This window comes from Megascapheus bottae, chromosome 27 (assembly GCF_031878675.1).
Source record: "Megascapheus bottae isolate mThoBot1 chromosome 27, mThoBot2.hap1, whole genome shotgun sequence".
NCBI classification, from domain to species: Eukaryota; Metazoa; Chordata; class Mammalia; order Rodentia; family Geomyidae; genus Megascapheus; species Megascapheus bottae.
The window spans coordinates 9,241,455-9,268,841 of NC_143535.1; the positions used below are offsets into that span (position 1 = coordinate 9,241,455).

A 27,387-nucleotide genomic window follows, 5' to 3' on the forward strand; every position below is an offset into this window, starting at 1 on the left:
GATACTGCTCTGCTTTGTGAACTCTCATCCCAGCAAAGTGATTAACATACCGTGATGTGAAAAGCAGCAAACATTTTCTTCCTGAAATACTGAAATGTCTTTTTTTGGTGGGGAGAGTGGTGTCATGGGGCTTGAATTCAGGGCCTGGGTACTGACTTTGAGTCCTTTTTGCTCAGGACTAGCATTCTACTACTTGAGTCACAGTCCCACTTTACTAAGAGTCTCACAGACTTCCTCTCAGGCTGGCTTCAAACAACCATCCTCAGATCTCAGCTAGGACTACAGGCATGAGCCACCAGTGCCCACCTGGCAAAATCTCCTCTTTTCCTTCTCAGAAACCCAACTCAAACATCTTCCTCTGAATCCCTTTGTCAAAGGTTATCTAGTAACTCCCATGAAGTTGCCTCAGATACTTTGGCTGACATATTGCATCTTCCTAGCAAAGTTGTGTCTTTGAAGAGGAGTAATAAAAAGTATCAGAAGTCAGTCTAGTGCCTAGCAGAGTAAGATGAACAAAGATGGTTCCATATTCTATTTTAATTCATGTCTGTGAAAAGTAATTTGCAAACTTATAAATTCTTATTAAAATAGAATATTGGCTATAAATTAAAAGGTTAATGATGTTTCCTGCAACGCCAAGTCACTAGTTTTAGGTTTATTCTTGTTTAAATGGATAGAACCCAAATCATCAAACTGAAAGTGGCGCTGTGGCTCAAGTGATAGAGTTAGGCTTTAGCTAAAGAGCTCAGGGATAGAACCCAGGCCCAGAATTCAAGCCCCACAACCACCACCACCACCAACAACAACAAACCATCAGAATGTGGCTTAAAATATTAATTTTCAAGCCGGGTCCTGATGGCTCATTCCTGTAATCCTAACTACTAGGAGGCTAAGGTCTGAGGATCATGGTTAAAAGCTAGCCCGGGCAGGAAAGTCACTGAGATTCTTATCTCCAATCAACCACCTAAAAACTGGAAGTAGCACTGTGGCTCAAAGTGGTAGAATGCTAACCTAGAGCACAAAAGCTCAGGGAAAGTGCCTAGTCCCTAAGTTCAAGCCCCACTAACAACAAAACATAATAATAATGATAATAAAACAATAATAATTTTCAGATACTTTTACACTAAAATATGGCTGCTCTGGGTAGTAAATATATTGTAAATGAGAAATTAGCTCTTCAGGGTGACATTGATCAAGACACATTGTACTCATAAACTGGCATGTTGGATTGAAACCTCTTTGTGTAACTACTTAAACATAATTTTTTAAAAAAAGAAATCAGTTCTTTATAGTGTTAATCAGGCTAAATGATCTAAATGTCTAATTCTGCAAAGAGAAGAAACATACTGAATCATGATACCATTATAATATACTGTTTATTGCAAAATAACTGTAGGCATTATTTTCATATAATAAATGATCCCAGATGTGGTGATACATGCCTGTAATTCCAGAATTCAAGGGAATAAGGCAGGAGGATTTTGAGTTTCAGGTGAGTCTGGGCTACACAGTGAGATCTTATCTCAAAAAAACAATAATGGAGCTGGGTACCAGTGACTCATGTCTATAATCCTAGCTACTCAAGAGGCTGTGAGATCTGAAGACTGTGTCTCTAAGAAAGCTAGGCAGGAAAGTTCCTGAGACTCATTTCTAACAACTAAAAGCCTTGAAATGGGAGTTATGGCTCAAAAGGCACAGCACTAACATTGAGCAAAAGAAATTTGAGGACAGCACCCAGGCTGAGGTTCAAGTCCCAGAACTTGTGTGCATGGACACATGCACACATATACACTAATAACAATAGCAGTAATAATAATAATGGCAGTACAGTAGTAGTAAATGCTCAGAAAAAATAACCCAAAAACATTTTATGATAATAGATCAAATGAACCACTCTCCCATTTTGTTTTTTTTTGTTGTTGTTGGATATGGGGCTTGAACTCTGGGCCTGGATGCTGTTCCTTGAGCTCCTCAGCTTAAGGCTACCACCCTACCCCTTAAGCCACTTCTGGTTTTCTAGTGGTTAACTGAAGATAAGAGTCTTAGGAACTTTTGTACCTAGGCTGGCTTTGAATCATGATCCTCAGATCTCAGCCTCCTAAGTGGCTAGAATTACAGGCATGAGCCATGGCACCTAGCTTTTCCTATATTTAACACAAAAAACTCTGAAGAGGGGGTGGGAGTTTGGCCTAGTGGTTAAAGTGCTTGCCTAGCATGCATGAAGACCTGGGTTCGATTCCTCGGTACCACATACATAGAAAAAAGCCGGAAGTGGTGCTGAGGCTCAAGTGGTAGATCTCTAACCTTGAGAAAAGTCCAAGGACAGTGCTCAGGCCCTGAGCTCTAGCCCAGGACTGGCAAAAAAAAAAAAAAAAAAAAAAACTCTGAAGAAAATGATTCAACAATCAAACTTCTGGTTGCATTTAGTTTTCATAAATCCTATTTGTAATAGTTGTTAACCTCCAGCCTATTCTGTTCCATTTGTGTATATGCCTGCCAGTCTAATTTTTTGTACTTAACTAACTTCAGAGTAAATATTTCTCATCTTTTCTTATATAGGCATTTACATACTGTAATGCTCATTATTAAAATAAAATTTGATAAGTTTATTTTTAAAGTTTAAAAGCAAGGCAAACATGCTATCTTGCTTAAGAAGACCAGTTCCCTATGGTACTGTTGGCTAATGTGCCAAAATTTGTGATTGCTTATATTAGAATATGAAAAATCAGTATTGTGACTTTTTAAAGCTGGTTAATACAGTTATCTCATATAGCCACATAGCATATAGATTATTCTGAATAAAATCATATCAGGACTTTATATCAATGGTAGAATATTTTAGTCTGAGTAACAGATCCTATAGCCCAAATTCATTTTCAAATCACAGGGCTGAAGTCATTTCCCAGAGTCATCTTATTTAAGCAGTTCTCTTTACTTCTGTATCATTGATCTCTATTCTGCATTACACTGCTGCTAGTACTACTAAGTATAAAAATAATAATTTTTTTTCCAGTCTTGGGGCTTGAACTCAGGGCCTGGACACTGTCCTTGAGCTTTCTCAAGGCTAGCATTCTACCACTTGAGCCACAACACCACTTCAACTTTCTCTATGTATGAGATACCATGGAATTGAACCTAGGGCTTCGTGAATGCTAAGGAAGCACTCTACCACTAGGCCACACTCCCAGCACTAAATATGATTCTTTAGCTGCATACACTGATGAGGATAAGGAGGTTAAGAAGACACTTACACAGCCAGGCATGATAAAGAATGCCTGTAATCACAGAACTCAAGAAGCTGGTGCAAGAATGCAACAAGTTAAAGGACAATATGGGGTACGTAGCAAGATCTAGTCTTTAAAAGAAAAAAATCACTCATAGAAGGTCCTAGTAATTTTTTTTATTTTACTACTTTTGCCACAAAGAACTAATTTGAAACAAAGTTTGTATTAGTCACATATAATAAACAATAATGAAATAGCCCAATAATATTAAATACAAATAGTACATTTATATTTTATTGACTAAAAGTTTTCATCTAGTGATGAAACAATTTTAAACTATCTCTAAAACTGCTATGTAAACATAAAATTATAAAAGCAAAACCAATAGTGATGAATTAACTGAGGCTTCTTTTAGAAATTAAAGGTATGAAATTTAAGGGAAAGGACAAAAAAATCTATGTGTGATTTAAAGTTTTGATAAATGAACAAAGTATTTGGTAAATAAAAGTAACACACTTCACATTAGGTGCAGCTTAAAACTCCTTTTAAGTACAGAGAAAGGATTCAAGATAGTTCCCTTAAAGATACACATTTATAGCCTTCAGAGCATAAAGGTCATTCATCACAATAATAGGTTTAAATCTCAGCGTATTTTAAGTATAATTATCACTCTTCAGCGTGTTTGCAATAACTGTAAACCTCTGTTTCAGGAACTCTTTTTTTTGTATAAGAAAGTTTTCAATAGTGTTAGCTTCTCTGAAGAGTCCATCTATCTCGTCAATGTAAGATGCATCTACTGCTGCTCTTTCACTAACAAGAAAGAAAAAGTTTTGTGTTAAACTAGTTATTAATTCTAAACAGACCCCAGTGAGAATGGTTCTTTATTATACCATATTTGTCAGCTATTTTGTTTTAAATGGCTTTTCACATGAGTGTCTCATGCCTGAAATCCTAACTGCTAAGGAGGCTGAGATCTGAGGATCACAGTTCAAAGCCAGCCAGGGCATGGGATTATCTCCAATTAACCACTAGAAAACTAAAAGTGGGGCTGTGGCTCCAAGGGTAGGGTGGAGGCTTGAGCTGAAGAGCTCAGGGACAGTGCCCAGGCCCAGAGTTCAAGCCGCACAACTAACAATAAAAAAAAAAAATTAAATTAGTTTCATAATTTTGACTCTGAACATACTATGAACTGTATCTTACACATTATAACTTTAACAAATTATATAAATTATTTCACATCCACACAAACCATTATTTAAACATTTTTAAAAACAATAATACATCCTAATACCAAGACAGTAAGATAATTATTTAAAATACTTCATGTAATATACAAGAATATATCAATTAATAAATCTCTATCATAATTATTATGACTAAAAATAACTTTCTTGAAGAGATATTCACACAAGTTTCCTTGTTTTGTTTTTCTTTTTTGTGGGTCATGGAGCTTGAACTCCTGGGCTCTGTCTCTGAGCTCTTCAGCCCAAGACTACTGCCCTACCCTTGAGCCAAGCCCCACTTCTGTTTTCTAGAGGTTAATTGTAGATAAGAGTCTCAGGTCCTTTTGTGCCAGGGCTGGCTTTGAACTTTGATCCTCAGATCTCAGCCTCCTGAGTAGCTAGGATTACAGGGGTGAGTGACAAAGATATATTCAGTCTAGTATTAGCTCTGGCAGTGACAAAACAAAGGACATTTAGCAGAAAAGTTAAAGCTTCTTTCTAAAAACAATCAACTAATCTATTATAAAACTTAATCAGGGGGCTGGAAGTTTAGCCTAGAGGTAGAGTGCTTGCCTAGCATGCATGAAGACCTGGGTTACATTCCTTGGTACCACATACATAGAAAAAAGCCAGAAGTGGTGGTAAGGCTCAAGTGGTAGAGCTCTAGCCTTGAGAAAGTCCAAGGAAAGTGCTCAGGCCTGAGCTCAAGCCCAGGACTGGCAAAAAAAAAAAAAAAAAAAAACAACCAGGCAGGGAGTTTGGCCTAGTAGTAGAGTGCTTGTCTAGCATGCACAAAGACCCCAGTTCAATTCCTTGGTACCACATACATAGAAAAAAGCTGGAAGTGGTGGTTTGGCTCAAGCAGTAGAGCTCTATCTTTGAGAAAGCCCAAGGATAGTGCTCAGATCCTGAGTTCAAGCTCTGGGATTGGCAACAACAACAAAAAAACAAGATAAAACAAAAATCTTAATCAATGACATTTGAGATAGAGCCAAGTATGGTTGTACATACCTATAAACCTAACTACTTGTGAGGCACCTAACTACTTGTGAGGCAGAATTCTCATGCAATTCTAGCTACAAAGTCCAAGGCCTGCTAGATACCAGTGGCTCACATTTGTAATCCTAGCTACTGGCGATGAGATCTGAGGGGTAAGGTTCAGAACCAGACCAGGCAGACAAAACCACAAACATAAGCAGAAAGCTAAAGATAGAGATATGATTTGTGAGCAAGAGCCCTGAGTTCAAGCCCCAGTGACAGCACAAAAAAATTAATTTAAAAGTCCAAAGTCAGCCTTAGATAAAACTATAAATCCTTATTCAAAATATAACTAGAATTCAAAAGGTGCTGGGGACATGGCACAAATAGTAAAGAACATACCTTGCAAACATCAGACCCTGAGTTCAACCCACGTACCATCAAAAGATAAAAATAAAAAAGAATTGATAGAATAAAAACTTAGAAATTTTAAATTACATGTTAGGTTTTGTTTTTTCTTTTTCATTTTGGTGTCAATCTTGGGGCTTGAATTCATTGCCTGGGTGCTGTCTCTGAGCTTCTGTAGGTAGGCTAGCACTCTACCACTTGGACATAGCTCTACTTCCAGATTTCTGGTGGCTAATTGGAGGTAAGAGTCTCATGGACTTTCTGCCAGGGATGGCTTCAAGCCACAATCCTCAGATGTCAGCCTCCTGGGTAGCTAAGATTACAGGAGTGAGCAAGTGATACCCAACTACATGGCATTTTTTTAGGCATTTCCCATTAAGGCAAGAGAATATACTGTACTTGCCTTAAAATCTTTGCATATGTAGACAACATCAGGTTAATTTCCTTGTTCATATCTGTTTAAAAAAATTATTGAGTAAGTTTTGACATGTTAACAAACCTATATAACACAATGTATGGAAAAACAAATATTTTATACATCACCACTCAAATCTTTCTCTGGAGCTTCATCTTTATAAAACAGTCCAGAACACTCAGGAAAAGATGCATCTGATTTTTCAGGAGAGGACAGCTGTGGCATTTCAGGCTAACAGAAGAAAATAAGTTTATATATGCAACAGTAAGATGTTTAGGATATACAGACTATTATGAAAATAAAGCAAAGTGGCACTAGGATTAGGTGGTAGAGCCTTGAGCTGAAGACCTCAGGAACAGCACCCAGGTCCAGAGTTCAAGCTCCAGGACCAACCAAAAAGAAAGAAAGAAAGATAAGAAAAAGAAAAAAGCAAAAATGCTAGAAATTACATATCCTACTTATATTTTCCAATTATATATTTTAATTATTTAACATGTCATCACCAAGGAAAGCTTTAAGCCTGAGAAAGAATTTACTCAACATATTATATTTTGGTTTTAAATCAGAATTCAGTATTTAAATTCAATTTTGAAAATGATATTAGTCTCCTGATAAAAATGGTTTTGTATATTAACCACTGGGTATTTTCAGAGTAATATAGCAACTCAAATAGGGACAACAGTCAAGTGCTTGCAAAAGTTTGCAATATAATACAGTCTTCAAGGAATTAAATAATGTCCTTCATACAACAGATCAATGCAGCAGCAACCAAAAGACTAGATACAATGCTTTTAAAGATAATTGGGGCCAGAAGTTTGGCCTAGTGGTAGAGTGCTTGCCTAGCATGCACAAAGACCAGAGTTCAATTCCTCTGTGCCACATATATAGAAAAAAATCTAGAAATGGGTGCTGTGGCTCAAGTGGTTGAGCACTAGCATTGAGAAAACCCAAGAACAGTGCTCAGGCCCTGAGTTCAAGCCCCAGGACTAGCAAAAAAAAAAATGTAAAGTAGAATGAAAGATTAAGGCTCCAAGGCAAAAATCTTACCTCCAATTCTCTTGGTCTCTTGCAATTTCTAGAATCAGGTTTTACAAGATAATTCGCCATCATATTTTGGAGGTTGGAACTATAAAGTTCAGAGCAGTGCCAAATTTAAGTGCAAACTCCATGCAACAGCTCTTGTAAATCACTTTTCTTTGCCCTTTCTAGTGATGTTATTAATTTAGGTTTTTATCTGTCATTTAATTTCTTCCCTTTTAATCTTATGGATATCTATTTAGGTACTAATCTTTCAAAAATTTAATTACCACAATCCTTCTGCTCAAAATCCTCGCAGGGCGGGTGGACCATGCCTGTAATCCTAGCTACTCCAGAGGCTGAGATCTGAGAATAGGAGTTCAATGCCAGACCAACTGGGAAAGTCTGTGAGATGCTCTTCTCTAATTAGCCACCAAAAAGCCATAAGTGGAGTTTTAGCTCAAGTGGTTTAAGTGCTAGGCTTAAGGAAGAAGAAGCTAGAACAGCACCCAGGCTCTGAGTTCAAGCCACTGTACCAATACAGGTGCACAAACAGAAAAAAAAATCCAGACAAGATATCTATGTCCTCCATCATTTGGGGACAACCACACCACTACGTACATTCAGCCAAACGAATCTCTTAGGCATCTGTCTAGCCTAAGAGACAGCTCAGTTAAGATTCTACAATCTTCATAAAATCTCAATGTCAAAATAGCCCTCACAGCTCATCTCACTCAATGTCCCCAGTCCCTTTTTCCACAAATAAGAAAAGCAAAGCAAGATGGCGGACAAGATTTTCACAAAACTAGACCAGAAAAAGAAATTTCCTCACACTTCTGATTTGAGACTGTTTCTATGTTGCTATCCTACTTTAATACTGCATCAAAGAGCTTGCCCATAAATTCTAAAGATGTTTTTCCTAAGGAGTCTCCAGTAATAAGTTTAAACTTTAAAAAAGCATTGGAGCCAGGCGCAGTGGCTCACGCCTGTAATCCTAGCTACTCAGGAGGCTCATTCCTCTGTCAGCGTTGAAAGCCTCGGCCTAATCCAGACGTCATCCTCAAGCTTGAGGAAACATCCGCCGTGGTCACAACGCTGGGCTGTGCAGTATTAGACGTTGGTAACAAGACTATTGCCAAGAAATTTTTTTTTTTTTTTTTGCCTTAAGCAACAGTCTTTTTCTTCCTTCCCAGTGCCATTCTGGTTCCTCGGGCTGTACTTTTGGCCTACTTTTAACTCCTCAGGCCCTACTTCCGGTCTGTTCTGTTTCCTGGGGGAGGGGCTACTTCCGGTCTGTTCTGGCTCTTGGGGGAGGGGGCTACTTCCGGTCTGTTCTAGCTCTTTGGGGGGGCTGGGGGAGGGCTGGGGGGGGCTGGGAAAGGAGGCCTACTACCAGTCTGTCCTGGCTCCTCAGGCCGCTGCTCCGGCATTTTCTCCCACCTCCCATCCCGCACCCAGGCCTGTGCTTCTAGGCCCCTGTGCTTCCCCTAAATCCCCTAAGACGCCGCCCCAGTCCTCTCCCGTGGCCATCGTTCACACTTGGTCTCACTGTCCGGAGAGCTCATCCTTCCTGTCACACCAAGAGCCACTTCACTGGGCCGTGGCACGGTCGTCGTCGTCGTGGCCGCCGCGAGCACAAGACGACCGACCGTTGGGCAGGCGCTCAAATGCGCAAGCTCCACGCGCGCGCCAGCCCCACGTGACCTGCGGGCTCCCAGCAGGCCGTGCGAGCGCCCCGAGCCGCTGTTCCCTGCAGAGGACTGGAAAGCCTACAGCGCTCCTTGGAGAAGAAGGCGCCTTTCCCAGCCTGTTCCTGGTCCATCTGGAAACTTGGAGCAATCGCTTTTCTCCTGAGGATATGGAAAGACCAGGGAAAAGTGGAGCGCTGGGCGGGGGGGGGATCTTTTTGCTTGTTTGGGGTGGTGGTTATGTTGCTCTTGTTTTTAAATCTCTCCTCCTCCTCCTCCCTTTCTCCAGGAGTCTTGAACTCAGGGCCTGGGCTGCCCCCGAGCCCTGCTCACGGCTAGTGTTCTACCACTTGTGCCACAACGCCCCGGCCAGCTTTACCTGAGCAGTTTATTGGAGGTAAAAGTATCACAGATTTTTCCCGCTGGGGTTAGCTTTTAAATCTCGGCCTCCTGAGTAGCTAGGATGACAGGTGTGAGCCACCAGTGCCCGGCTGGGTGTTCTGTTTTGTTTGCCACAGAAGATTGGGATCCTAGGAAAAGACCCCCAGCACATGGTGCTCCTGGCCTGTTTTCAAATAAAAGTGCCAGGGATTGCATTTATGGGAAGGATCTGAGCACCCTTCGCTCTGTTCTCAGTGCAGACAGAATTTCAGACCCACACCTTTTTGGAAAATGCCTATCTGCGTGAGTCAGTAAGTTTAGTTGACCTAGTTAGCAAAAGCTTTCACAAAGGGATTTATAATATGTGTGAGTCACATGCTGTTTGTGGCCTAACAGGATTAGCTGCTTTAACATGGTAACTTTGGGGGGGGGGATTAAAAAAAAAAAAGAAAGCTAAACGTGGTAACTTTGATCTTCGATATTCTAACCGCATTTCCAGTTAGAAGCATATCACATAAGACAAAGGTCAGTAACACACCTTTGTGAATACCAGGTACAAGTTTACACCTCATAAACTATAATACTCAACAGTTTTCTTCTTTTTCCTTATTTAAACTTGAGTTACTGTTAAGACCTGGAAGTGACTAGGGATGTAGCCCAGTGTAAGACATTTGTCTAGCATGTGCAAGATCCTGCATTGAAGAAGAGGTTGATTTCCTAATGTGAAAATATAAGCCTTTGGCTACTAAGTACTGAATAGATGATTGACAGTCTCCAAAGGCTCCCTAAGATAGTAAAGATAGATAACTATCTTCAATGGAATTTCTACCATCAGTAGCAAAATAGTGGAAGTATTTTTCCTAATTTTGGGGGGGGAAGGGGCAGTCCTAGGGCTTGAACTCAAGGCTGGAGCACTGTCCTTGAGCTTTGTCAAGGCTAGAGCCCTACCACTTGAGCCACAGCATCACTTCTGGCTTTTTCTGTGTATGTGGTACAAAGGAATGGAACCCAGGGCTTCATGCATGCTAGGTAAGCACTCTACAACTGAGCCAAACTCCCAGCCCTTCCTAGCATGATTCTTTTTAATGAAAAAATATTTTCCAGGTGGGAGTTTGGCCTAGTGGTAGAATGCTTGCCTAGCATGCAGGAAGACCTGGGTTCAATTCCTGGGTACCACATACACAGACAAAGCCAGAAGTGATGCTGTGGCTCAAGTGGTAGGGCTCTAGCCTTGAGAACACCCAAGGACAGTGCTCTGGCCCTGAGTTCAAGCCCCAGGACTGGCAAAAAAAAAAAATCATGCTAAAGAACTATCCTTTAGTATAATGCTGTGTTGTTCCAATGCTTTCCTTTTTGAGTATAAATTTTCATGAAATAAAATTGTAAGGATTAAAATATATATTTGGGATATATATATATATATGCTGCTTTAGCATTCCATGTTAATTAGCTCAGTTGGAGAATGGAAAGTTGTTATTTTAAATTCATAAATTACTGTATTCATATATACAGTAATATATTACTATCATATTCTTAAAAGTGCTATTCGTCTTTCTTCTAGTGACCCATCAGCCAAGCACCTCCAACCAGCCACTCTGCCACAAACTTCCTTTGTAATTACTGCTACAGACATGATGTGTTTGTGACATTAGGGAATGGGAACAGTGTGCTTTATGGAAGAAAAAAAATGCTTGCAAACTGGGTATGTCTGCATTTTGTTTCCTAACTTTAAACTCCTCTGTTACCATGTCATTTACCTTCTGATTAAAAAGAAATATAAAAATGTTACCTTGCAATTTTTTTTTGCTGGCAGAGTAATCCAATTTAGCACATGTTCAAAAAAAAATCCCAAAGGAATTTTGTTCCTATTCTGTTCTTTCTATTCTTTCAGGGCTATAACATTTGCTATAAGTTACTGTTAGGAAAATGGAGGAGAAAGGAAGGAAAGAGGCTGGACTCACTCTTCCACAGGTGAAAACTGTTTATTATAATAAAGATAGAGTAGCGAGGTTCACAACCTTCCTGCTGGCATGGAGACTGTTCAAGAGCTGGGACAGGAGCTGGGTTTTTATGAGGTCTTAGCAAGGAGGCAGAGGTTAATGAAAAAACCATTAGATCTAAGGAGGGGGGCGGGCTTTTCAGTTGGGCCCACAAAGAATGTTTACATGCAGACTTAAATAGCTTGCCTTGCTGGAATCAGGCAGTCTGTACATATCTTTGGTGGCTTTCCTGGTATGTATATGCACCTGGGAAAACAGGGTGAGGGTCAATCCTACAATTTTTTTTTAACTTTTGGGTGCCTTTTCTAGGGCTTGAACTCAGGACCTGGGCACAGTTCTTGAGCTTCTTTTGCTCAACGATAGCACTCTACCAACTCATCACTTGAGCCATAGTTCTACTTCTGGCATTTTGATAGTTCATCAAAGAGCCTTATGGGTTTTCCAGCAGCTCTGGCTTCAAACTGTGATCCTCAGATCTCAGCTCCCTAAGTAGCTAGGGTTTCAGATGTGAGCCATTCAGTGCTCAGCACATTTTAGAATACTTTAATGAGTTGACTATAAGCCCTGAAAATTCATCCCCCTAAACATTTCAATTATTTTACCTAGGAATTTTAACCAAGTTCCAAGAACAGGAAGTTTTTAGTCCCAGAAACTGCAAACAAATATGTGTCTTTCCCCCTCTCCCCCCAGTCCTGGTGCATGAACTCAGGGCCTCAGCATTGTTCTTGAGCTTTCTCAAGGCTAGAGCTCTACCACTTGATCCACAGCACCACTTCCAGCTTTTTTCTATGTATGTGGTATAAAGAAATCAAACCTGGGTCTCATGCATGCTAGGCAAGCACTCTACCACTAGGCCAAACTCCCAGTCAATATTTGTCTTTTATCAGAGCAAAATTTACTTTCTATTGAAGAAAGAAAAATTATTCCACACAACTCAAATGGCATGAATCATGGCTTACAATTGATAACAACAGATAAAGGGAAAGTTTTATATAAAGCAGATTAGTTTTGTTCCACTGAGAAATAGATTGCAGTGTCCTCTATCAACTATTGTTTGAGACCATTTTGAACTTGAATGAGGTCTAAGTGTGAAAGAAAGTACTGGAAAAACTCCTTTCCAAAATAAAGTTACATTTTAAATATATTTTAGGCATTATGATTGTATTATAGAAATTAGTCCAGTATGGCTGATTATTTAATACTGTTCAATAAGGAAAAACTTTCTGGCACTTAGTCTCAGCACAGAGACTTAAGGTAAGAGATGAAGATGCTTCTAACCACTAAGCAGATGTACTTTTTTTTTCTAAATATATTTCTAAGGAAATTCAGGTTATGGAAAGGGCCAGACAGGCTGGGAATGTGGCTTTAGAGGTAGAGTGCTTGACTAGCATGCCTAAAGCCATGAATTTGATTTCTCAGTACCACATACACATAAAAAGCCAGAAGTGGCACTGTGGCTCAGTGGTAGAGTACTAACTTTGAGCAAAAGAAGCAGCACAGGGACAGTGCCCAGGCCCTGAGTTCAAAGCCCCTGGACTAAAATGGGGGGGAAAAAAAAGGTGAGACCCAACTTCACTTTTATATAAGAAATTATTTCATACATGTAAATGCACACATGCACACACACCACTCATTCTCTCTCTTACACACACACACACACACACACACACACACACACAACCACCAAAAAGCTGAAAGTAGAACTATGGCTCAAGTAGTAGAGTGCCAGCCTTGCACAAAAAAAGCTAAGGGATAGTACCTAGATGCTGAGTTCAAACCCCAGTACTCTCTCTCACACACACAGTTCTTTTTATTATTAAAACTTCACTGTTCTTGTTTGTAAGATTTTACAGCAAGTTCTGTGGCACGGTAAGGAGCCAACATCGGAAGGCGGGTCCAAGGCGGGTCCAGAGGCAGTCTCCTCCCCTCACAGCACCTTCTTCCTCATTGACACAACTGCTGTATACAGCTGGGCAGCAAGGAGTTCTCAGTTTTCTGCATTCCGGCTCTGGCTGTTGAAGAGACTGCCACCTTCTTTCTCAAGAGGACTGAGAAAAGACACTTTAAACCTTCCAGATCACTCCCTCTTGCAGAAACAACATGGCACAGGTAAGATATGTTCTTCCTTATCTAAATACTTGAGCATGGCTCTCAGAAGTAACTATGCTTAAAAATCTACTGAAGGAACTTTAAAACTGTTCATATAACTAAGATAGGCAGTTAGAAACCGCATGATGAACGTAAGCAGAGCCAGAATAGGAACTTTTTCTCTTTTTTCACTTCAGGCCAGAGATTCTCATATTTTTTGGTCTCATTCCCATTTACTCCCTTAAAAATTAATGAGTACTCTAAAGAACTTATATATATTTAGGTTACTTATTACATTACTGCCATTTACTGTAAAAAAAAAAAGTAAAGTTGAGATTTTTTAATATCTGTAATTTATTTTAAATAAATCAATCCTGTTATCATAAATCCTTTCCCAGGGTTGGGGATTTAGCTCAGTGGAAGAGCCCTTGCCTGGCAAGTGCAAGTTCGGTCCTCAGCTCTGGGGAAAAAAAAAAAGCCATAAATCCTTTTCCCCCTGGTTTTCTCTCGAACGGAACCCAGTGCCTCATCCTTGCTAGGCAAATGCTTTACCATTTGAGCCATGACCTCAGCCCATCTGTTTGTTTGTATGCTTGTTTTCTTGCTTTTCTTTTCATTTATCCTTTTCAATTCTTTTATTCATTTTTGGAGAGTTTGAGGGGGTTAGTTTTGTTTATTTTTAAGTGATATTCTTAATTAAAGAAATTATGTATCCTGGAAAAATGCAATAGGAAGAACAGTTTGTTTTTTTAACAAATCTCTTTTATGTCTGGCTTAATAGAAAAATAGTGGGATTTTCATCTACATGATCTTGTTCTGTCTTGCAACGCCACACAGAATCTAGGATCTAGGAAACTCTACACCTGTGACAAAGGAGAATGAAAAAAAAAGACAAATGGCAACCTAGAATTGTTAGCACATGTCTTGATTTTATAAGCCTCCAAAAATCCTGCAGAGTGATCTAATAAATAAGCTTTTCTTTAGAGGAATCTGTAGGCATATTTGCCCCATTTTAGATTGACAGCCCTCATTTTAGGGCATCCACAGGCTAGGCCCAGTCACAGTTGTCCATTCCCACCCAAAAGGGCACATACCCCAGCTCCAACTGTGTCAGCAACATGCTGCCTCCTAGTTCCGGTGCCCATTTCTGGTTCCACGCTATCTCCAGTGTCCAGATGCAAGGTGCCCAGACCTGACTATGTGCCCCAATATAGAATGTTTTCTGGCAATAAGCCAGCTATAGAATGTTTGGCCCTGGCTATAGAATGTATTGTATAAGCTATGAGCCAGATACAGGATGTTTTCTTGGCATAAGTCAGCTGATATCTCCAGGGTCCTGCTCAACTTCTAAGATTTCCTGATCCGAGCCCCTGCTCTGGTTTCCAGCCCCTAGCATCCTATAGTTACCTCCCCTGCCTGAGAGCAATTCACTGTTCTCTGTCCTAAGGAAGATCAGCCTGTCCATTTTGGTGGACATAAAATCACATGTGACTTGTGTCCGTGTGGTTTTCTGGGATAGTGCTTACAGAATCAATTATAATCACAACAACTGAAAACTTTGCGTAAGGTTAATTAACATCTGCAGCAGCACCCTTGGGCTGGGCTACCTTTGAATAACATTTCAGTACTTCCAGGAGGGTTTTATTTCGCAATAAGAAAATAACTGGCAATTTGCAGTGGAATAACAACAACAAAAATTTTAGGGTATCCTGAAGCTCCTCTTTACTTTTTGCCTACATTCAGCTATTCAAGGGCTATAAATCCTCCTGCAGAATATCTTTTTTTTTTTTTTTTTGCCAGTCCTGGGCCTTGAACTCTGGGCCTGAGCACTGTCCTTGGGCTTTTCTCAAAGCTAGAGCTCTACCATTGGAGCCACAGCACCATTTCCAGCTTTTGTCTGTGTATGTGGTACCGAGGAATCGAACCCGGGTCTTCGTGCATGCTAGGCAAACGCTCTACCACTAGGCCAAACTCCCGGCCTATCTTCTTACCCCCACAGTGTTTTCATATTGTTTATGAGACTGAATTTGAACTCTTCCAATAACTTCTTAACTTCTTTTTTGCTGAACTCAAGGCCTAGGCACTGAGCCTCTTTGTGCTCAAGGCTAGTGCTCTACCACTAGAGCCACAGTGCCACTTCTGGCTTTTTCTGAGTAGTTTATTGGAGATAAGAGTCTCATGGACTTTGCTGCTCAGGCTAGCTTCAAACCATGATCCTCAGATCTCAGCCACCCAAGTAGCTAACTTTTAAAGCCTTCCATAATATTGTGTTTACTTCTGGACAACGTAACTGTTCACTAAAGTCAAAAGAAACGGTAGGAGCCGGGAGCCAGTGGCTTACACCTGTAATTCTAGCTACTCAGGAGGCTGAGATCTGAGGATTACAGTTCAAAGCCAGTCCAGGCACTAAAGTCTGTAAGTCTCTCATCTCCAATTAACCACTAGAAAACCAGAAATGATGCTGTGACTCAAGTGGTAGAGCGATAGCCTTGAGCTAAAGAGCTTAGGGACAGTGCTCAGGACCAGAGTTCAAGCCCTATGACTGACTAAAAAAAAGGAAAAAAAAGGAAGGGTAGGGCCTGCCTAGGAGGTACTCAGGTGACTCTGAGTTCACACCCACCAACTATGAAAAAAAAGAAGAAGCATCAGGGGGCGGGAGTTTGGCCTAGTGGTAGAGTGCTTGCCTAGCATGCACGAAGACCTGGATTCAATTCCTCGGTACCCCACATACATAGCAAAAAGCCGGAAGTGGTGCTGAGGCTCAAGTGGTAGAGTGCTAGCCTTGAGAAAGTCCAAGGACAGTGCTCAAGCCCTGAGCCCAAGCCCAGGACTGGCAAAAAAAAAAAATGAAAAAGGATCAACAACATTGTTTTGCTTGTCACATTAATTTTCCTTTTGAAAGCCTTTTATCTACATTTTTTTCTTTCAGTACTGGGGCTTAAACCCTGGGCCTGGGCACTGTCCCTTAGCTTTTCCACTCTTGGCTGGCACTCTACCGCTTGAGCTACAGCTCCACTTTTTGCTTTTTACTAATTAAAAGAAGATGAGAGTCTCATGGACTTTCCTGTCTGAGCTGGATTTGAGCCACAATCCTCCAATCCCAGCTTCTAGCTTTGGTGGACGTCATCCCTTCTCGGAAGATGCTGTTCCAAACCACATGGTTATCACTTCCTCTGAGAAATCTTTCCCCAGCACCACAAGGGAGGGTCATCTGTAAGTCTAGCTCTTACAACACTCATTCTGTTTTTGAAACTCTGGGCGTCTGAGTCACTGTGGGTATAAGAGCTAAGTTTCATTTTTGTTAATTTCGTCATCTGCTAGCTCCTGAGACATAGTGGGGCTCCCTAATTCACTGATGAATGAGCTCAAAAATGAATGTAATAGTATTTTTGTAGTATTTTTCTTTAGTATTTTTTAGATAACTACATACATCTACATGTGGCTCAGCTAAATACTCATTGTAAAATACTAGTCATTTAGCCCACCCTGCCTGAATAATTATTTCAGTGAACATGTACTATCTATAATATTGAAGCAGAAAAGGCCATTCTCATCATTACACCCCCCCCCACCTAATAGCTAATCAGAACAGAGTCCTGGGTTAACAGATAACTACCTTCTTAGTTCTATAGTCATTGACAACTAAATTCTGATACCATAACAACTATCATGCTAAGTAACAAAGCTAGGAAGATAAATAAGAAAATGTCCTCAGCTAGGAGTTGGTGGCTCACGTGTAATCCTGTCTACTCAGGAGGCTGAAATCTGAGCAGCACAGTTCAAAGCAAGCTCAGGCAGTCTTCTTATCTGCAGCTAACCACCAGAAAACCAAAAGTAGAACTTTGGCTCAAAGGGTAGTGTACTAGCCTTGAATAAAAGAGCTCAGAAGACAGCATCCAGGCCCCAAGTTCAAGCCCCATGACTGGCAAAGAAGAATGAGGAGGAGGGAAATGGAGGAGGAGGAGGGGAAGAAGGGGAGGGAGGGAGGGAGGAAGGAAGGAAGGAAGGAAGGAAAGGAAGGAAGGAAGGAAGGAAGGAAGGAAGGAAGGAAGGAAGGAAGGAGCGAAGGAGCAAAGGAGCAAGTGTGCCCTCACAGCACTCTCAACCTAATCAGTGTAACCATGTTGTCCTCACACTCACTATCTTCCTACCTTGGCATCCTGATTATTGGGAGGAAGATAGTGAGTTTGAGGATAACAGGTCTGATTCATAATCTTTAAGTTGGCTTGCCTCTTGTAAAGCAAATTTTTAGATGTATCTCACAATCTTCTCCTCTTTTGGTTATATTATTGTCCCTTCAATTTGCCTTAACTCCTTTTAAACCAACTGGTTGAGATGGAATCTCACAACCTTTTTGCCCTAGGTGACATCAAATCAAGATCTCATGCCACAACACCCAGCTATTCTCTGAGATGGGGTCTTGTGCACTTTTTGCCTAGGTTCACCTTGAACCATGATCCTACTGATGTCTACCCACCTGAGTAGCTAGGATTGCATGTGTGAACCATCAACACTCAGAAAAACACCACTTTGGTCATTGTCTCACCTTTAACCTTCAGTGGAGTCATGAACCTTCAGCTTCTTATCGATGGAAAATTATTGGTTCTAAGACAGGAATGGAATGAGAACCAGAACCCAGATAAAAATGACAGGATTAGATGTGTTTCTGATATCCTCAGATGCTGCCATACTTATATAGATAAAATGTTGGTATCTTCTCGGAGAATATTAGAATAGTAATTTAGTATTCAGCTCAAAAGAGCCACTTACCTTTTTTTTTGCCAATCATAGGGCTTAAACTCAAATTCAGTGCCTGGGTAGTCCCTGACCTTTAAAAAAATTTATTGTAATGGTCATGTAAAAAGGGGTTACCGTTACATGTCAGATAATTAGTATATTTCCTTTGTAACAGTGTCACTCCCTCCCTCATTTTCTCCCAGTTTTTTTCCCTCCCAACCACCAACCTTTTTTGTGTGTGGGGGGGGAGTCATGGGGCTTGAACTCGGCCTGGGCGCTATCCTTGAGCTCTTCAGCTCAAGGCTACCACCCTGCCCTTGAGCCAAGCCCCACTTCCCATTTTCTAGAGGTTAATCAGAGATAAGAGTCTCAGGTCCTTTTGTGCCTGGGCTGGCTTTGAACCTTGATCCTCAGATCTCAGCCTCCTCAGTAGCTAAGATTACAGAGGTGAGCCACCACATTTTTTTTTGCCCATTCCTGGGTCTGGAACTCAGGCCTGAACACTGTCCTTGGGCTTTTCCTCAAGGCTAGCGCTCTACCACTTGAGCTACAGCACTATTTCTGACTTTTCTATGTATGTGGTACAGAGGAACTGAACCCAGGTCTTCACGCATGTTAAGCAAGCACTCTACCACTAGGCCAAACTCCAGGCCCCTACCAACCTTTATATTGCTCAAGGCTAGCACTCTACCACATGAGCCACAGCTCCATTTTCAGTATTTTATGATTAATTGGATAAAAGAGTTTCAGACTTTACCTGCCTAGACTAGCTTGGAACTTCAGATCCTTAGATCTCAGCCTCTTGAGTGTTACAGGTGTGAGCCTGTATTGAGGATTACAGGTGTGAGCCACCAGTACCTCGCTTTCTACCCATTAGAGTGTATAATGAGTGTTTAATAGTGTTCCTGATTCCAAACATGTAATGTTTTGTAAGAGAGCCTTTCAACAGGTATCCCAAGCAGACCCTTGTGCACTTACTAAACATCCAGAGTGTCCCCTGGCATCCTGGAGGTTAAGCTGAGTGCTGAAGCTGAAGGAAGTGCAGGCCACGGTGAAAGACTTCTTGAGAAAATGGGCAGTCATCACTGTTGCTCTCCATAGGTAGAGATGGCTGCTGTCCCTGCAGAAGACAGTTTCATCAACTTTGTGGAAATGAGATTTATTGATGGTATGCTCTACTTCATAGGTAAGTATGACACAATAGTAAACATAGATGATTGTGTTCAACTAGGAAAGAAGCTGAGAAAAGAACTATTAAATGACTCCTTTCCGTCGCCAAAACTCATTGTAATATTATGGACTCTTCTCTAGAAAAGAAATCAAACTTCTAGAAATTAACCAGAACATTTCCTAGATTCTGTCACCTTGTCCCTCCAAATGGCTTGGGACTTTGATAAACAGTAGTTCATCATTATTATGAAAACCTCACAGAAGTGGGTATGTTGAGGAAATTCTATTTCTTGAAGCAAATTGGGACCTTAGACCCAGCAGCCTAAATCTAGAGCTCTGCAAGTAACTTGTACCATTCTTTTTATTTGTGTGGTCCTGGAGTCCAACCTCAGGGTTTCATGTTTGCAAGGCAGGAGTTCTACCACCCTAATGGTGAATTATATGTGGTATGTGAATACATTTGATAAAAAATAATTCTCGGACCACCAGCATGGCTCAAGCAGGAGAATACCTATCTTATAACAGTGAAGCCCTAAATTTAAACTCCAGTCCTCAAAAATAGATAGATGATAGATAGATAGATAAATAGGCAGGCCTGAGCCTGTAATCCTAGCTATTCAGGAATGAGATCTGAGGATTGTAGTTCAAAGCCAGCCTAGGGACTTAAAAAGTCTGTGAGACTCTTAACTCCAGGTAACCAACAGAAAACTGGAAGTGGCACTGAGGCTCCAGTGGTAGAGTGCTAGCCTTGAGCTGAAGAGCTCAGGGACAGAGCCCAAGCCCAGATCTGGTTCAAACCCCATAACCCCCCCCACACACACACACACACAAATATTTATATATATATATAAATATTTGTGTGTGTCTCCTTGTGTATCTTCCTATTTGATCACTAATTTAAATAGTAAAACCTATCACTTTATAAAATCATAAAATTTCTATGTATTAGCTGTTTCTATGTAATAGATATGCATTAAAATTTATAAATCCAAGATTTAAGGTTTACATTTTTATGCTTAAATAAGAGCAAATAACTTACCTGAGAACACACGAAATCTAATGAGCTTCATTGTATAGACCTTGTGGATAATTACGTCTTTCTGATGGAGCCAATAAAGATCATCTCCGTTACACAGGGGCCAGAAAGGGAGTGATACAACAGAGTGGTAAGGAGTATAAGAAGAAAACTCTGATTTGAAATATTTAATTTTAACATATTTTCTTTCTCTCCCCCCTCCCGCTTTAGCTGAAAATGATGGTAAAGTATAAATACGTTTTTCTTTATTTGCAAAATAAGTAGCTGTTTAGGACACAGCCACTAGCAGTTAGAAGAAGCTGTCTGTATGGTATCATCCATTTGGGAAGCCACTCTTCCCAAAGGAATTTTCAGGCTCCACACACATTAGGAATGAAGATGACCATAATGGACTTACCTGAGAACCTTTACATCTAGCTCTTAGAATCTGCGAAGTAGATCTTGTCTAAACCTTGGATTGGCTGGATGTCGTGGATTCTCTGAAAGGCATAGAAAAAAGAGATTGAGCAGGGTGCGGTGGCTCATGCCTGTATTCCTAGCTACTCAGGAGGCTGAGATGTAAGGATCAAGGTTCAAAGCCAGCCTGGGCACAAAGGGACCTGAGACTCTTATCTCCAATTAACCTCTAGAAAATGGGAAGTGGGGCTAGGTTCAAGGGTAGGGTGGTAGCCTTGAGCTGAAGAGCTCAGGGACAACTCCCAGGCCCAGGGGTAGGGTGGTAGCCTTCAGCTGAAGACTCAGGGACAGCGCCCAGGCTGAGTTCAAGTCCCATGACCCACCAAAGAAAAGAGATTGATGCATGAGAACTTTCTAAAATCAGCATCTCCTTTCTTCAACCACATCTCTCACAAGTGCTTTAGGATGCTCCCTGTTTGCTCTGGTGGGTAGGGGCAGAGTATACTGGTAAATAGGTAGAATAGGAAGAAGTAGTTTTCTGAAAGTGAAACTAGAAGTAACAGTGAAAGTGAAGAAGATTTGAACTTGCAGCTGTGAAGATACAGCTGGGAAGTGCAGTACTGATACCTGGTGGATGGTATCATGGTGGCATGATGACACCCATTCAAGTATCCGTACCATTGCTCATGAGGAATACTTAACAGCCAGTTCTGATGTTTTGCAGTGGAACTATAAATAAGTTAAGGATTGAAGATACTGTGAACAATATAGGTAAAATGATGAACTGTGAGGTTCAGTTGCAGAGGGGAGGAAGAGATTAGCTAAAGAGGGAAATAGTGTGTCTATTCCTCTATTCAAGAAAAAGAAGTTTAACAAGACTTAATGTGTATTACAGAAGACCTGGAACCAGATTATTTTGGCAAGCTTGAACAATATAGATATTCAATCATACGAAATCTGGATAACCAAGTTCTCTTCGTTTACCAGGGAAAGATGCCTATATTTCAGGATATGACCGACTCTGACTGTAGAGGTATTTTCTTATATTTGCAGACACACTAGCTACTTCTTCCCATTCCATCATACTGGAATATGCCAGACCCAATCTTAGATGAAAAATCCAAGAGTAACAGCAATTGCTTTTACAAAAAAACAAAGAAAAAAAAACATAGACCATCCATACAGTAGTTGAAGTAAAATACTGGATGCAATAAAGACATTACTAGAGATCCTACTACTCTGAATCAACATTTGGCTCACTAGTCCTTAATTTTATTGACTGTATAAGATCTCTGGAAGTGACACTGTGGCTCAAGTGATAGAGCACTAGCCTTGAGCTGAAGAGCTTAGGGACAGCGCCCAGGCCCAGAGTTCAAGCCCCATGAAAAGAAAGATATATAGTGAGATCCTTAATCACAGCTAAAAATACAGATGATATCTTTTGAAAATGAAACATAAATAACAGCATTTTAATTGAATCCATGTTCCATCAGAAAATCAAAGTGCCTTAGAAAATGAGAGTGTTCGTTGTGCCTCCTAAGATATAAGTCGTAAATATCACACTTTGGGGTCAGGTAAAAGTAGTAAATGTGCATTTTTACTTTAATGTGGATCTCAAAATATTTACCACTCAAAAGACAAGCTTTTGGAATTCAAAATGTTTCGGTTTTTGTTTTTGGCCAGTCCCTAGAGCTTGAACTCTGGGCCTAGATACTGGCTCTGAGATTCTTTTGCTCAAAGCTAGCGCTCTACCACTTGAGTCATAGCACCTCTTCCTGCTTTTTTTTGTTTATGTGGTACTGGGAATTGAACCCAGGGCTTCATGTATGCTAGTCAAGCACTCTACCATTATAAGCCACATTCCCAGCCCTCAGAATGTATTTATAAGCTCAAAAAGTTGTCATATTTTTGGTTGTCATTGATGTTCAAATGTGTGTGTTGGTACTGGGGCTTAAATTCAAGGCTTGCAGCTCTCCCTGAGCTTTTTTTTTCTATTAAGGACTTGCCTTTTGTTAAATTTCCACAAATGTTAATCTTGTCACAGGTGGCTGAGGTGGTTGCACTTGTCATTCCAACTATGTGGAAGACTGAGATTCCACCCAGCTCTGGGGGGCGGGGGGAAGTTGGCCATACTTATCATCCCAGTTAGGGCAGATACGATAAACAGGAAGATCACAGTCCAGTCTAGCTCTGGCAAAAAATCAAGGTCTGACCTCAAAAATTACCAGAATTAAAAAGAGTTGGGGATATGGCTTAACAGTAGACTGCCTGCTTAGCAAGGCCGAAGCCCTGACTTTGAAATTGCCTTATTTAAAAAAATTCTCATTAGTGCTCTCACTTATTTTAATGTTTATTGCAGATAATGCATCCCAGACCAAATTAAAAATACATATGTATAAAGATAGTCAAGCTAGAGGTTTGGCTGTGACCATCTCTGCAAAGTATAAGAAAACTTATACTCTCTCCTGTGAGAACAAAACTATTAGCTTTAAGGTAAGACTGAGTATTACTTTGTTTTTAGGCAAATTAATTGATAAAATTAGGAAATGCAACTATCATTTCAATCTTTTTGTTTCCAGCCTGGGGCTTGAACTCGGGGCCTCAGGACTGTCCTTGGGCTTTCTCAAGGCTAGTGCTTTACCACTTGAGCCACAGTACCAATTCTAGCTTTTACTATGTATGTGGTATGGGGAATCAAACCCAGGTCTTCTTGCATGCTAGGCAAGCATTCTACCACTAGGCCACACTTCCGACCCAATCTTTTATCTAGAGCAAGAAACATAAAACTATGAAATGAGTAGTGAGATAATGTGATAATGTTATGACTTTTCTGGGACTGACAGGTAGAAGGAGACACACTTTCTTCATATTTAGAACAGCCAATCCATATATAAAAAATAGTATGAGGATATAGATGTGAATGATATTTTTGTTTACGAATAGCCCGTGCCTAGTAAGTGGAAAGCCCTGGGTTTAAATCCTAGAATTCCCCCCACCCAACCACTCTAAAACTTAAACCAAATAAGAATAGTGTGTATGTAACAGATAGAGCCTCTAGACACACCCTTTGCCATCTCCTTCTAACTAGAATTAGGTTGCACTCCCTACTACAGGCATGATAGACTGCAAGCTTAGTGATCAGAATGATGTCAGAGCCCTGGAATAGAACCCCGGGGGAAGAAGGCAAGCTCAAGTTATGTGAGACAGAGGAAAATTTAGTTGCAGAAGCAGACCCAGAAACTGAGCTAAACATAAGCTATACACAGGCTCTTGTTGGAAGAGACAAGTGTCAAAGAAGACTGAAAACAGACAGGCACTAGCGGCTTACACCTACAAACCTAGCTACTTAGGAGGCTGAGATCTGAGGATCACAGTCCAAAGCCATCCCAGGAAGGAAAATCCATGAGACTCCTACTGCTTAAAAAGTCACAAGCAGCACTATGGCTCAAAGGGTAGAGTGCTAGCTTTGAGTAAAAGAAGCCCAGGGCCCAGGTCCTGAGTTCAAGCCCCAGGAAACACACACACACACACACACACACACACACACACACACACACAATCCTTCTTGACCCTTGTTGAAGGCACTCCAAAGGCACTGGGACCCTTTCCACATTCATTTGTGGTGCCCCTTCCTAGTGATAGCTTCAAATGTCCATTACCCAGACTAAAGAAAATCCCAGGAATTTCTTGCCTTAAATGTGACACCTGTTCTACACACCCACACTTCTACCTTCAAACATAACTTTTCGTGCTAGGTTTGATCTAACATACTCATTTCCCTTGGTTCTTCTTCTGGAACTTGTGACATTTCTGCTAAGTATTACTTCTCATTTAGATATCAGCATGATCTCAAATTGACTTACGTAATTTAAGGTGTCATATTCTAAATTGTGTTACTGTAGACTACAGAAATAGATGCCAATAACTATTTACCATAGCAAAGATATGGAACCAACCCAGATGCCCCTCAGTTGATGAGTGGATCAACAAGTTGTGGTATTTATACACAATGGAATTCTATGCTGCAATCAGAAAGAATGACATCTCCCCATTTGTAAGGAAATGGAAAGACTTAGAAAAAAATCATATTAAGTGAAGTAATCCAGACTCAAAGGAACATAGGCTCAATGGTTTCCCTCATTTGTCATAATCAGTAGAAACCTTGGGCTCTCCTAGCAGAGATTTACAATAGAGCAAAACCTAGATACATAAGGCCATATAGTATCACGCTAATTGAAAGGACCTCTACGATATAGAAACAAAAGCCATATAATGAGTGATTGTTGTCCTTAATGTACTATGTTATCTCTCATCTCCTTTGCTGTCCCTTGGTTATCTCATATTGTTATAGTATCTCACTTTGTTATCTGATATATTGAATTTACTTGTATTTGGATATTTGAAATTTGATAGGGAAGGGGGAAAACAAGATGAGGGGAGGGGGTGGTGGGAGGGAAATGGGGACCAGGACATGAGAAAGGGTATCAATATATGTGAAGTAATGCACCTTCTATCTGGTGAACATAATTTAACCCTTCTATTAATTACAATAAAAATATATGGAAAAAAGAAATAGATGAAATGGAAAGCACTGGTTTATATTGTCAATGGTTTGGTTATATTGGGAATATGACAGTCATCCATCTTAGTAGGCTACAATGCTATTTTAAGTGTAGGGTTTCTCTATCAGTCTTTAGGAACATGGGAATCTTTGCTACCCTGGGGTCAAAATGCAGTCCAAAATGTCATCTGGTTGGGTATTAACATGGAAGAATCTTAGGCAATCTTCCTTTTCTAGCTCATCCTGAAAGCAGACATAATGCAGCAATAGGAAAATGCGGTAGCAACACATTTTCAGCAACACGAGGTTTCAGTCACAACACCCTCTTCTAGGGCAAGGAGACACTGACCTTCAGAACAACCAAGGCCTGGCGAAGCAGACATCATTGAGTTCATGAATGTGAGACTAATAAGAGCTGGCATGCTTGGCAGGGAGAGAGAAAGGGCTTTTTTTCATATATTTTTATTGTAATTATAATTAATAGAAGGGTTACATTATATTCACCAGATAGAAGGTTCATTACATCACAAATATTGATACCCTTGATACCCTTTCTCATGTCTTGGTCCCCATTCCCCCCCCCCCCCGCGCTCAGACAAGGACTTTTGACTGAACTAGTAGAGCAGGGCTGTGAGGAAATTCAGCTTGAGAACAACTGTTCTACATTTAAGATCTAGCCTCCATTGAAAGGCTCAGATTCATGGAAGGTATTTGTGTGGCTAGCAATGTCATCAGAGAAAACAGGAACTAACATTAGAGAGGTGACAATCACTGCTAGACCTCCAGTTCATTTGTAGTAGATGTGGACTCTCAGTGATAAAGGAGAGGGGATATTAAGGGTCACAGTGAACATACAAACAGAAAACCAGCAGTTAAGAGCCAGTATTCCCGTATTCCCTCTCCCTGTCTTTGAGAAAAAAAATTCTATTCAATGCAATACTTCTAAATAAACAGCATGTCTTCAAGTTGTTCGTGGCCTTTAAAAATTTAATGTTTAGGGGCCGGAAATGTGGCCTACTGGTAGAGTGCTTGCCTAGCATTCATGAAGCCCTAGGTTCAATTTCTCTGTATCACATACACAGAAAAGGCCAGAATGGCCCTATGGCTCAAGTGGTAGAGCACTAGCCTTGAGCAAAAAGTGTCTTTTAACAGTGCCCAGGCCCTGAGTTCAAGTCCCAGGACTGGCAAAATAATAATAATAATAATAATAATAATAATAATAATAGTGTTTATTTTTCTCTTTATAGGAAATTGAACCTCCTTTGCACATCCGTGATACAAAAAGTGACATCATATTCTTTCAGAAAAGTGTTCCAGGACATGATGATAAGATGCAATTTGAGTCCTCATTGTATGAAGGATACTTTCTAGCTTGTAAAAAAGAGGATGATTTCTTCAGGCTGATTTTGAAAAAAAATGAGTATGGGGATATGTCTGTAATGTTCACTGTGCAAAATGAGAGATAAAATTCCACTTTTAGCCTGGCACTGGTGGTTCATTCCTATGAAGTCTAAGGATCACAGTTCAAAGCCAGCATGACAGAGAAACAAAAAACATGAGAGTATCTCCAATTAAACAGCAAAAAAAGCAGGAAGTAGAAGTGTAGCTCAAAAGGTAGAGCCTTGAGCAAAAAAGCCAAGAAAACACCTGAGGCTTGGAGTTCACACCCCCAGCACCAGCACAAATAATTAAAATTCTATACTTTCAACTTTCTAGTTTTCGTGTTTGGAAATTTTTCTGAGCCTTAATATTGCCCATTTTGGATTGCTGTAACCACCATGTGAGGCTGGATAACTTAGCACATCTTGTCACAAGATGTGCTAGTGGCTGGAGTATGCAAACAGTCAACATACTAATTAGGGTCCTGGCTACAGTACAACAAGCAAGATGGAAGACGGTTGGAAAGGAACCTGTGGATTGTGCTCACTTTATAGTAGCAACCCATTGTGTGTGTGTGTGTGTGTGTGTGTGTGCGTGCGCGCGCGCGCGCACACCCCCCCCCCCCCCCCCCCCCCCCCCCCCCCCGCACAAGTAGTAGTAGTACTTTGAGAGCTGAGGGAGCAGA

The 27,387-nt window shown here is 40.6% G+C and overlaps 2 protein-coding genes across 2 annotated transcripts; one reads left to right on the top strand and one right to left on the bottom strand.

Moving 5' to 3' along the window:
* Positions 1–3,380: 3,380 nt before the first annotated feature.
* Positions 3,381–8,911, bottom strand: Tex12 (testis expressed 12). Its single transcript, XM_090319509.1, has 5 exons — positions 8,805–8,911; positions 7,296–7,374; positions 6,377–6,479; positions 6,237–6,288; positions 3,381–4,034 (listed from the first exon to the last, which is right to left on the bottom strand). The coding sequence occupies exons 1-5, from the start codon at positions 8,828–8,830 to the stop codon at positions 3,878–3,880; spliced, it is 417 nt and encodes a 138-aa protein (XP_090175635.1). The 5' UTR covers positions 8,831–8,911; the 3' UTR covers positions 3,381–3,877.
* A 461-nt stretch (positions 8,912–9,372) lies between these two features.
* Il18 (interleukin 18) lies at positions 9,373–26,982 on the top strand. Its single transcript, XM_090319511.1, has 9 exons — positions 9,373–9,887; positions 10,896–11,036; positions 11,226–11,305; positions 13,188–13,443; positions 19,265–19,345; positions 20,576–20,587; positions 21,657–21,794; positions 23,121–23,254; positions 26,570–26,982. The coding sequence occupies exons 3-9, from the start codon at positions 11,261–11,263 to the stop codon at positions 26,786–26,788; spliced, it is 885 nt and encodes a 294-aa protein (XP_090175637.1). The 5' UTR covers positions 9,373–9,887; positions 10,896–11,036; positions 11,226–11,260; the 3' UTR covers positions 26,789–26,982.
* The last annotated feature ends 405 nt before the right edge of the window (positions 26,983–27,387 follow it).